The sequence below is a fragment of the Meleagris gallopavo genome, chromosome 20, assembly GCF_000146605.3.
Source record: "Meleagris gallopavo isolate NT-WF06-2002-E0010 breed Aviagen turkey brand Nicholas breeding stock chromosome 20, Turkey_5.1, whole genome shotgun sequence".
Taxonomy (NCBI): domain Eukaryota; kingdom Metazoa; phylum Chordata; class Aves; order Galliformes; family Phasianidae; genus Meleagris; species Meleagris gallopavo.
In genome coordinates this window covers 4,531,689-4,544,607 of record NC_015030.2, presented here as the reverse complement: position 1 = coordinate 4,544,607, position 12,919 = coordinate 4,531,689, and the positions used below count along the sequence as shown (strand labels likewise).

General features: G+C 42.8%; 1 protein-coding gene across 1 annotated transcript; it reads right to left on the bottom strand.

Annotated features, from left to right (window-relative positions):
- Positions 1-1,549: 1,549 nt before the first annotated feature.
- Positions 1,550-12,913, bottom strand: LOC104913786 (regulatory-associated protein of mTOR-like). Its single transcript, XM_019621657.1, has 3 exons — positions 12,722-12,913; positions 4,283-4,385; positions 1,550-1,722 (listed from the first exon to the last, which is right to left on the bottom strand). The coding sequence occupies exons 1-3, from the start codon at positions 12,881-12,883 to the stop codon at positions 1,565-1,567; spliced, it is 423 nt and encodes a 140-aa protein (XP_019477202.1). The 5' UTR covers positions 12,884-12,913; the 3' UTR covers positions 1,550-1,564.
- Between the last annotated feature and the right edge of the window lie 6 nt (positions 12,914-12,919).

Below are 12,919 nucleotides of genomic sequence, written 5' to 3'. Positions count from 1 at the left end.
AAAAAAAAATTGCCAAAAGGAAAAATGCAAAAGGAAATTCTCCTGCCTTAAACACACACCATCCATGCTACGAGAGTAACCCTTCTTACACAAACACACACAGCGCTTCAGGAAAAAAAACATACCCACTGAACATTCACATTTGAAGTGTTCTGTAGCAGATTACCCACAGATTTGGTAATGTAAGCACTGCACTGCTTAATACAGCAGGTCTCCTTCAGGTAACGAGCTGCTAATGAAAGATAAACCAGTTCTACTTGGGCACCCCTGAACAAGGGGGCAGAGAAGTATCCAACACAGGTAAGAGGTAAAGAGCCCATACTACACTTATTTGTGTTCAGACTGCTCAGAATACATTATTATTCCATTGAGTTTGAGTTAAAAAGCAGAGAAGGGACTCAGTGCATCCAATAAAGAACCATCCAGCATTTGTTCAAAGCCACACAGCCCGACCATCCTTTTTGGTGAAAAACATTCCCAGTGCCTAGCGAAGAAATAGACTGTTCACTACTGCAAAGCCAAAGCCATTTGTCTTTTATCCACAAGTATTGGTCCTTTATGAAGGAATGAAAACGTGGGGAAAGAAAACAAGAAGAAATCCAGCAGTGTCCCCTTAAAAGGTCCATACCTCCTTAAAATGAAGATCTTAGAATTAGTGCTGCTTCATAAGGGAAAAGGCAAATCTACAGGCAAGCTCATTCAATGGAGTTATTATTTCTGTTTGGGTTACATGTTATTTGTTTATAATCATAAGTTTATGCTTTAGTAGTCAGTAGTCGAGGTCCTTTGAAGAGGAATATCCTGATCCAAACTGCCTACAGCATACAGATAAGGACACAAACATACTGGGGAATATTAATTGTGAACACGATGCTACAGCCTGATTCCTGTATCCATCTGAAGCATGCTGCAGACATGACATTTCCTTCTGGAGACCTTTGTGTGGTTTATTTACAGAGACACACAGAACCACGCACACTGAAGCACCCAGAAGCAATGCACTTCCCCCAAAAGCAAGATGGAGCTGTTACAAACAGGAAACAGCCAAACTGCCACCCTTAACTTCTTATTTACACTACTACTTCAAAAACTTAAACCCACGTTCTACAAAAGCTTATATACACACTATACTAATTCTATATAGTTTGAATTAGACGTTAACAAAGCTTTGAAGTCACCAAAACCAAAAGCCTCCCTCCACTACTAACTGCACCACATGGACTTTATCCAATCACCAAGTTCAGAACAGTGCTGACGAGCACTGGGACACACGCTTCTGAAGTAGCTGAGGGCAAACACATTTCTATTACAGAAGAAACCACAAACTCAGAATGAAAGATCAGTGAACATCTCAAAAATCACGAACATAAATAAGAATTCAGCTGTAGAACGCAGTACTTAAAACAAATATCCCAGACATGACTGAATTAAGCACTAGCCAAGCGAGACAGCAGCTAGAGAACGGGATAGTTTGACAGCCTGCAAGAATGTATTCACCTGGATGGATGATGGCAGCAACCACTGCTGCCAACACCATGCCCCGTAACAGGTATGCAGCTTGGATTCAATCTGAGCTGAGCACCAGCCCTGGAGGAGCACCATGCCTGCAGCTCACAGGGGAAGCCCCAGGAATACTTACTCGTGGCTGCCAGTTTTCATACTGCTTCTGCAAATTCGCACCAATGGTTTCCAGAGCTTTCTGAGGACCCATTGACAGAGGATCTAGGAAATAAAATGCAAATGAAACTTTTTGACCACGGCTGAATCACTCAGGACAAAACCACTTCTATAAGCATTTAAGCCTTTAGCAACAGCATGTTATGATTTTGTAAAATTCAGATCTGTCACCTGGGAGACCCAAATTATTCCCAAATTCTTCACTCAAATACCAATTAAAAACCACTAGAGCCTGTCAAACGTGGAAGAAGGTCTCACAAAGGTAATCAATACAACTGTTTCAAAAGAGAAGCGAGGCTTAACACTTGTTGCTGTTAATATTGACAGGAAGTTTCTGTAGTAAACAATGACCAAAATTGAAACAGCTTACATAAAAATCACAAATGGTGTGTAATATCTGAAGCAGGAAGCAATGGTAGTAAATGAAGCAGAATTTTGCATTTATCAAGAAAAAAATCATCAAATATTTAACCTTTTTAAGTAGTTAATTCTATCACCAGATAATTACTACAATCCATAGCGAGTAAAATATCAGCTTATGTGCTTCATTCAAAAATCATGGCCATATAATTGACACTTACAAGTTTCCAAAATTCTAGAAGCTAATACTTTGCAATTTAATACAAATTATTTTAAAAGCAACTAACTGAATCAATGGCATTTTTAATACCATCTTTATGCATACACTATCTCAAAGCATTAAAAGCAAAACACAACCAGGTATGATGAAAGCAGAACTTCTTACATGCATTGAACCCAGGATTTTATTTGAAATACAGCATCCTTCTGCAGAACGATTTGAGGTAACGCATTTTGCCAGACAGAAAACAAACACAAGCAGTCAGTTTTCTGCTCAGGCTTCAAGATGCACAATTCTTTCAGCTTAGCTGCAGCAGCTGCTCCAAAAGCACCACCAGAACAGAACAAACACTTCAATCCTCTCTGCAGACCTTGCAGTTTCAGCACTTGTCTCCATATATCCCAGCAATCTCCAGCACTCTGAACCATGACAGTGCCCTTGATATTTAAGGCAAGTTCCAAGCAGATTGAGCAGACTGAGCTGAACAACAGTTTGGTGGACTTGGGAGGGCCTTCAGAGCAATGCACACTGCCCACGCAGCAGTGCAGGAGGCTGAAGGTGCCGAGACTGAGCTCAGCACAGAGCTCCCTGAGCCTCTGGCAGCACCAGCCCTGCACAACACCAGCCATGGCCGAGCTCTGGAGGGAACCACAACTCTCCTGTCGTTCCAAGGCACATCTGGAAGCACAGTAGGAGCTGTGGCTGGCTTCTGGCAGAGATGCTGATGGCCATTTGTTAGCAGAGTGACAGGCTGGTGATCGCAGCTCAGCCTTTAGTAACAGCAATGGCCCCAGAACGCTTTCCACACTGTCTTCTACATCTGGCAGAGACATTATGCTTCCACAATACACACCATTAGCTTAAGACTGATATACAGAAGAGAAAACAGGGATATTTTTGCAGCTTTAAGTTTCTGAAGGAAGCAGCAATGGAAATGAAAACTTGTGCAGATACACACTAAAAATTTAATTAAAAAACTGCTTTCAAAATTCTCTTTGTTGATGATAAGCACTAATAACTTTATTTTAATGACTCTGCAATACTCCTCATTCTCTCTTCTCTCTACCCATGTATAAGTGAGAAACGAGGAGCTGTTCTCTCCACTGACTAGACGTATTTGTTAGTGCATGCTCATGGTTTTTTAATTGCTATAAAGTCATCAGCATTTTTTGGTTAAAAAAAAAAAAACAAAACCAAAATGAGATGTGCAGATTCATAAAGCAAGTTAGAAGTGAGATGTTCTGAAAGTTTTTCGGTTTCTGGTTTTGTTTTTTCAACAAGTTTATTTTGTACAGTGATAAATTTGCTACTGCAGCTATTATGCACCTCAAGAAGTAGGATTATGGGGCTGTGTCACCCGGATCTTTCCCATTCCTATATGAAATCCAAAATATCTTCATTTTCTTACACGAGGTATTTCCCCTTTAATATTATTTCAGACTTACCTCATCTTGAAAATCGGACGGTGTTAAAACCAAGGAAACTTTTTGCTTCCTAACAAAGAATTACGAAGTTACCCACGCTGCATCAAAATAAAAAGCCCATGTGTTGGCACTGCTGGAAGACATTCTTGGGAATAGTTCCAGCTCTTCTGAATTTACACTCCCAATTCAAACAGCCTCAGAGCTGCCTCAGAATGCAGTGAAGTCCACACATGTTCAAGACATTTCTCTATTATGTGACAGGGGTGACTAAGCCTTTGCAGAGCAGAGTACTCTAAAGATGTAACTGCTCAGAAATTTCCTTAGATACTTATAAATCTACAGCAATTAAAAAAAAAAAAAAGGGTAAGTAGCTAATTAGCAGCTTGTTCTTTTTTCTCCATGAGATCTCATTTTAAAACAAAGCAGAAAAGATGACCTATGGCAGCAGTTGCTGATGGACACGTACAAATCATCCACCAGATTTCCTTCAGCTCACCCCAGCTTTAAGTTCAGGAAGCACACACTTTGAGATGACCATACATGTGATACCTCAGTATCTGTTAGCCAAAAGTTTCCTGGAATTCAGCAGCTCTCAACCTACCTATCCAGCACTCCAGGCGGGCACACGGAGTGGTCTTCACCACATCAGGAGGGTCCACGCCGACATTTAGGCACAAAACTAAGGCAACACTAACAGTCTTCATCTGGAAAGAGAATAAAATGTTCACTTTGCATGGAAACCATTCTTGGGTTGAAGTTTTACCACTACTGTAAATTCTGAAGTTTCAGCTATGCTTTGTTATCTGCTCTTTAACATGGACTACTTGAAGCAAGGCAAGGCTGATTACATTTTTCATTTTTTAATAGAGCAGTAGAATACTGTTTTAATAGAACAATACTCGCTCTACAAGAATAGTACTTGGTTTTTACATCACTATTTTTACACATTACATCTTTAATACAGCATGGAAATGGATGTCATTGGATTTCTTCTACACAGCTTAAATAGTCACTGCTCAGTGGAAATACATTATTAAAACATGTGAATATGCCATTCAGGGTCACTGATCAATATTAGAACATATTATATCCTTTCTAATATTTAAACTAAAACCAATAAAAGGAGAAACACCCAATGACCAACGAAGCCACTTGATATCTGATGGTTACACATAATGATATAGGCAATTCAGACAGACTCTGTCTTAGTCACTTCCTCTCAAGTCACCATAATCATCCAAATTTGGTGCTCTTTTGGGTACTTACGGCCAGAAAAAGGGGATAAACCACACTGTGATCAATTAGCAGCTGTGTTCTTCAGTCAATAAGATTGCTACCCACACAGCAGCTAAGGTACCCACTGATACCTGAACTCTGAGCAAAAAGCTGCATTGAACCAATTACTAAACACTATAGCAGGTTCAAAATATAACTTGAAAAGGATTATTTTAGTGCTTCGTTCTCTTCTCTAAACTCCTTCATCCCAGTACCTAAAGCTGTGTCCCAGCACCAAAGGAGCACGGGCGAAGTGCTGCACCTGGTGGAGCACAGCCACCTGCAGCCCTGCTTCCCCAGGGTGCTCATTACCATTCAGAACAGCAGGAAAAAAGCCCAGAATGCACACTCATAGAAAAAGCTAGAGCCACACAAATGTATAATTTATAAAGAAAGCAGAAAGTGGAGCAGAACAGCACAATTCACACCAAGAAGGGGGAAAAGACAGGAAGGAAACCCTGCAGCTTGACGGGGGATCTGGAGCAGAGAGCCAGCAGGAGAAAGAAGCCCAAAGAAGTGAAAGCAGTGCAGATGGTGGCCACAGAGGGTGAGCTTCACAGGACCCCATCTGCAGTGAGCCCTCCCCACGAGGTCTGCCCAGCCCCCCTCCCTGCCTGCTGCCCTTTCACCTTCCTCTCTTTTCTCCTCACTCAGTCAATGAGCACCAAACCGCTACTTTCAAAAATCAACCATCCCAGCACCTCGGTGTTGACATCTTTCATGTTGCCTGCATACAAAAAAAAATGTCTTCAAGAAGAATTCCTGGGCTGGGTTAGTGCTGTGACCCACACACAACAGCACAGGGCTCCTGCCTCAGCCCAGCTGCTGCACCTCAGGTTATTTGCAAGAAAAAGATGCATTATTTTCAAGGTAACACAGTGATACCGAGCACTAGAAGTAGGAAGAACAGCCTCAAAGCTTTAACATTTTCAACAAGTTCTGTGTATTACAGCACTGGCCTGACTTCTAAAAGGAACCAAACTGCCTGAGAGCTCCACAGAGCTCTCTCCAGATACCCCAACTCCCACACAACAATGCCATGATTCAATTCCATGCAGCACAGAGGTGTTGCACACCAACCACGCACATCTGTAGAGAAGGTCAGCACCCAGCAGCACAACCAGGGAAAAAAACCAACCAACCAACCAACCAGCAGCACGAGACACCCAGCTGGCACTGACAGAGCCCTGAGCCATCCAGCAGGACCCCTCAGTGCATCACAGCCATCACAAACCCATGTGGCCTCAGAAGGAACGCGGCGCTGCAGGGTGTCACGGTGCTGCCATCCCCAGAAGTCCCAAAGCCAGCTGGCAGCACAGAAAGCAACGGGACACAGAGCACACAGACTGCTCCCTCAGGAGAACACATCCTGCCAAGCAATCAGCTCTCTCATTTATTTATTGTTTCCCGTTTACGGCCTAATACTTGTTTTTCAATATTTTCCTAGTAATGTCTGACCTGTGGCTTATGCTGAACGAGCCACTATTTATCTTATATTCCCAAGTTCTGTGTTTTAAATAAGCATTTCTCCTTGAGAACAGACAGCGAGCCAGTAATGAAAAGTTAAGCCTAACTGATCCCAAAGACAAATGGGGTTATTTCCCCTCTGTCTACCTCCCCACAAGAGCCATAAAGTATTATATTTCATGACTAATAAAGAGCACATCTTTAGCAAGAATTACAGCTCGCCCATGCTCCTCTCTGACTCCTATTCAATATCCGTGACGTTGAATCGTTGCAAATCAAAAGAAAGACCGAAGCCAATGCTTTGAATAATGCTTTTTGCATTTCTGACCTGTTTTAGAACATACTACCAGAAACTCTGTACTGTATTAACAGCTTTGTAATACAGGAACTATCAGGACATTCTCCTCTGTCATTGAAGCACGGTGAAAGTTTTCTACATTTCAAGAACAAATCCATCACCAAAAAAGAAATATATATATATATATTTAGTATAAAGGATAAACAGCAGAATGCAGAGAAAAACCAAAAGCACAAATCCTAAGTGCTCCCTACAGCTGCAGGTTAATTGCTGCTGCCAGACGGTACCGAGGTTAGCACAAATGCTCTCTTCATGTGCTGAGAGCAGTGTGCACTTCACCCTGATGGGGAACAGCAGCAATTGGCACTGGCATGCCCTGGTCCAGCAACCTCAGCCCCTGAAGGTGCCCTCAGAGATGAGTGGTGTTGTGCACAACAGAACTGCTCCCAGAGTTAACGTGAAGTGGGCTGAGTCACGGCCATAGCAAAGTAGGGATGAAAGGCAGAATACCTGAGAAATATCAGCACACAGCAACTTTCTAAAGAGCCCAGCTGTCCAGGATGAGTGCGAAAGGATTACTGAATGTGTTTTGGCTGAAGAATCTCAAATTCTTCCTTCAAGAGAAGGGGTAAGAAATGATGCAAAGCAACCTCAGAGTCATTAAGCAAAGGCAACAGACACGCAAGGAAACAGAACAGTCTTAAGCATTCATTTCCCTTTGCATTTCCCTTGTTAAGCAGTGAAAGCAAGCATGGAGAGACCAAAGAGGCACCCAGCTTCCAGGAGCACAGCTGCACTGGGAGAACCCATGCCCAAACTGTTAGGGCCAAGTGAGGCTGCATTCCCAGAAGGGCCCTGGGTGCCGAGTTTACTTGGAAACACTGAAAGCTACTTGGAAACACGTCTCAAAGCTACAAGAAGCAATCAATCATCTCTCTGTTACCAGTGGCCTTACTGTGCTGTTACCTTCAGAAACATTCAAGGGTAGACCTGCATGGTAGACCAGCACACCAGCAGCCAATTAAAACAACGTGTCACAGGAAAAACAAGGAAAACCCTAAAACCCCTCCAGAAAATCTTCAGGAACCACGAAGCAAACAAGGACAGAGCCCCAAGGAAGTGAGCTGTCCTTGAATTCCTGCAGCTGCACAAAAGCAGAGGAAAAAAAAAAATAATAATAATCCAAGAACCAGTCAAGCATTAGCAAAGGGCTTCTGAAAGTGGTGGTGATTGGCCACGACCGCACCCAAGAAAAAAAATGAAGTGCTGCATACAAAATATTCATCCTCTCATTGCACTTTTCTTGAATGGAGCAAAAAGGTAATTTTCTGTCATTTCACATTAATGGTGAAGTCTCTCCCCACTCTAAAATTATCTTTGCTAGCAATAACATTGTCAGCTCCTTTCCAACACATTACACTGCATTTCTATCGCTTATTACTCATACTGCAAATATAATTACAACGAAGCACTCTCCAGGAGCTATTTAAGGGAACGAGACTCCTGGACATTTCTGTGTATTAAGCCATTAAAATTTTAGATTTGCAATAATTATTTTCTTCTCCACCTAGCTAGAGGAAGTAGAAATAGCAAATCCGTGGCTTTGTGGAGGTTTATATATGCACTGCCTATTACAATCTTTAAACATGGACTTAAGCCAAAGCTTAGAGGGGAAAAAAAAGAAAAAAAAAAAGGGCTTGCTTCCCAGTTCCTAACAGACAGGAGAAATTTCCTCATACAGTCCCCTGGTCTTGGAAATCTAGGGAAAAAGGAGATTAAATGATTAAATCCAGGTGAATAAAGAAGTATATTTTTACTCTGTAGTCTCAGAAATTCCACAAGTTAGGTTGGCTGACACAAAGCTTTATCTCAAAACCTCCTATCTAAAATTATGGAAGAAAAAAACATCTCAGTGTGATGCTCGGATGTAACAGAGCGTCTTCAGATTTTAATCTAAGCTTACCAGGAACACAACTGTAACTGATAGGAGTGAATTATTACCTCCACCTTACAGAGAATCTCCCTACCAGCAAAATCAATGGGATGGGAGATTGACTGAGCTAAAGATTTCAGTGTTTGTTACTGTTGTATAATGGCAAGAGCTTTTTCGTTCAAAATATGACCAGCCACACTCTTCACAGCTGTTGAAATCTGCTCTCTCTGCTTAGAGATAAGAACATTTGTAGGCAGTGGTAGATACAGCACAAGCTTCCCAGCTCGGTTCAATCAATACAAGCCATCTTAACCCAGAATGACCTCTGCTCTAGGTAAGAGGAGATGCAGACCTATAAGTGGGATGGCAGTGCTCGTTACTCGCAGCAGGGGGTTCGAATGGAGAGAAGCTGAGTTGCTTTGTTTCGGTCTTTATTTTGAAAGACATTCATCCACAAGCAGTGCCCCACGCTACCGCTCGATTCACACCCCTAAGCACAGCAACCATCACTTCTATTACCACTGACCCAAAGTGGTTTTCAGCCACAGCCTGAGGAGGGATACATCACCACCACTGCTCCCAGGGCAGCACCCAAGTGAAGTGCTCCAAACCAGCCACTCCAATTCACCCTCGTGCAGGAGAAGAACAGGAATTGCACTGCATTTGGTTTAGATCCTGGACTAACTTCCTGGGTTAGGAGCTCCTTAAGCACAAATACAGTTGACAGCGTATGAAAACGCCGAAGAAAACCCAAGACAAACGCTTTAGATGCAAGAAGCCAAGCTGAAGGGGAGGCTGCAGCCCACACACGAGCTGGGCTAACAAGACCCTGCTCACTGCTCCAGCAGCCTCGGTGGCCAAATGCTCCTGGTGCAACCAAAGCAGCGAGCTCAAGCCAGAATAACAGGCACGAGCTTGCAGTGCAGCCACCCTTCACTGCTTTCCTTTGCCACAAGAAGCATCTGCCACGCAGGCAGGTAAATGCTCCTAGTCTGAATTAAGTGCATTTGTATGCAGCACTGCCTTCATCTGAATTTCCATAGAAACCTAATTGTGTATTCCTCTTCTCATAAAAACAGGATTTAAATTCTCACTCAGCAAGTTATGAGGCAGCAGGAACAAAACGCTAAAGTGAAACTATTACAACCAGCTTTCTCGCTCTCCACTTATTTTAGAAATCAATATAAGTACAGCACAGCTTAATTTAAATATCCTGAATTTAGTAGCAACTTGTCAGTAAAACCCGGCGTATTTGAAAGCTTTTTATTTAAATCAACTTTCATGACTTGACTGCTTCTGAGGCTGTGAGATTTAATTCAATATACAAAGCATAATTCTAACCCTCTTGTGTTAAAAATATTCTTTAAATAAATAATAGATCAAAGCAGTGTCACTTTGATGGCATCTGTAGTCCAGAGAAGCAGGAGACGGAAGATTAAATGTCTTCAGAGCAGTCCTAAAGGATGAAAAGGGGGTGAGAGAATGTTCTGTTATTTTGTTTAGATTTACTACTGATTACCTTTCTTATTTGATTCTTCCCTCTTATTAGATTCCTGCCTTCTAAAGAACCTTCAAGTTCCTATAAACTCTGGGGTTTTTAGAGAAATGGAAGAAGATGAAGAAAAAAAAAAAGTAATTCCATTCCAAAATCTTAGTGGAATCATTTCCTATAGCTGTAGTGTTAGGATCACAACATAGCATAGCTCAAGATGACAAATAAGGGCAGAACCAGCTTCTGCCTGTGGTTTCTCCATGATTCATGGGGAAAATATGCCACAGATTTACCTGCAACTCTACAAATATGGGATTTTTTCAGTTAACCAACCTTCCTACTTTAAATATGGGCTCGTTCTGTGCTTTGACAGGTGAACCGATCAAATTCAGAATTACAGAATGCATTCCATACTCTCAAATTACATCAAGAGATAACAGATACATCCCCTCCAGCCCTCTCCAAGTCTTTCAGTAGCATCTGGGAGAGAGAAAAGCACATTGGAGGTGAATCAGATGCAAAGAAGGTAGCGAGGACCAGAAAGGGAAGCAACAAACCAGGGGAGAGCAACAAAGAAGCAATCGGATGGAGGCAGCTACACGTCGGTTTTAATTTGATTAGCTGCTGTAGGCAGGTGTCAGAGGCCTCCAGTGCTGACTCAAGGCTACAACACTGACTTTTCCTCACTGTGCTGTAATGCTCTACAGAAGGAAAAAAGGAAGAAGTAACTTTCTGAAGTCAGCTATGACACAGTGAGAGGAATTCTTCATAAAGCCAGAGAACAAGACCCAAAATTTATGTGAATTCAGGAGCAAGGGAAGAAAGCAGTGTTCTTCAGCAAGAAGTAATTGTACATAATGACAAACTTGTCCAAACTTGTCCAAATGATACCAAATAAAGCTGTCCAAACACACAGTGACATATGATCAACTTCTGATATCAAGAAAAGTTGTTTCAAGCTCACAGTGAAAACAGAAGCAATCAGAAACATTCTGATGTGCTTCCTTATTTCACAAAGATTCAGCCTCTGTAAGGATGAATTCACTCCGGTTCTGACTTTGCTGAGCTTGGTGAGACATGCACCACTCATATCACAGAGTACTCTGAGAAGAAACTGCAACCCCACAGGCACAGAGTGCTGTAACCACTGCTCTGCTCTTCGCTGAGATGATTCCCTTTGTCTTTAGCAGCCATATGAAAAGCACTACAACGAATACAACTGATTACTTCTACCTCTTTACTCATGTTCATGCTGTAACCTATTGATTAACAAGCCAATGTTGTCCCCAATTTAGAAAAACACAGCTCTGCACATCACTGAATAAGCGAACAGGAGGTTCCACAAGAAGGCAGAAGGATCACTAAAATAGACAAGCAAGCTCATCCCACCTCCACATTCTAGTAGAGCAAACCACTTCCACGCCAAAACCCTTCAAAGGAGACATACCTACAAAACTGTGTTGTGTGGCTCATCTAAGTCAGACTCTAAACAAAAATTAATTCAGTCCATTAATGATTTGCCAAGTCAAATTTTCAGTACATAAGCACTTAGATGATTCTGGCTCTGCCAATGCTTCCCCAATGCTCCAGAGAACTGTTTAGGTGAATGCTTCTCTAGGAAATTAATGTACAGCATCCTCATTCCTGGTCCTAATATCTCTGGAAAAAAAAATCACAGGAAGGAGTTTCACCAGAAGATCCCAAGTTAAGGACAGAGTATTACTAAAGGAAGTGGAAATATAACAGAAATTTGGTCACACGCACACAAAATCATATATAGCCATATACACAAATATATGGGCATCACAACCGTGAGACCCCGGGAATCCTCTGACCCAAAGCAAATTCCATGAACGAAAGGACTGCAGCTGATTATCCTTTATGTTTCCCTAGTGTTTTGTATGCTTGTTTGTTTTTAACTTAAGCTAAGTTGGGACACTTAGACTGCTCTGGATTGACATCCTGAAGAGGAACTGTCAGATGCCCTTGGCTTCACTGGTGCCACATGATATAAATTCTAAAAGAACTAAAGTCCTACAACACAACAAGCACTTCATCTAATAACTACCTTCTGTCTCCAGATTCACATAAGCTGTTTCCTGTCTCTTGCAGACACAGAGAATACCTTAATTTTACATTGCACATAACATGCTGCTGGCAAACTTCAAAACCACAACACTTCCTGCACCTTCACCACGAAACAAGTGTAACGACTGCGTTCTCTGTGCCTCGTGCTGTGCATTACCTGCTGATCCACAGCGCCCTGTGAGCCCTCAGTAATCTTACTGCCTTCACTGAAGAACATCAAACTCCACTCAGAGAATTCAAACGAGGCAGATATTCAGACAGCGTGTAGCGTGTCGCTGTGAACCCGGATACACATTTGTCATAGCATTCCCTGAGTTGGATGGAACCCAACAAAGCTCTCTGTGCGTCTCCCACCTGTCTGCAGCCCCGACACCACACGCAGGGATCACAAACCGAGTTACCCGGTTAGGCGGATTGCCCGCAGCCCCACTGGGGGACGGCGGCCCTCCTCCCTCCCTGCCCACCCCCTTCCGCCCTCGGCCAGTACCCTGTCCTTCATCCTCCAGCTCTGCGCCAAGGACTTGGAGCCCTCGATCTTCTCGCAGTGCCTCTTCTTCATGAAGGCCAGGGGCAGGTTCCAGTCCGTCAGGTCCGACTCATCCTCCTCCCCCAGCCCCAGGAGGGGCGACTGCAGCAGCTCGGATTCCATCGAGGCGGGAGCTCCGGACACTGAAGGAGCGGCAGC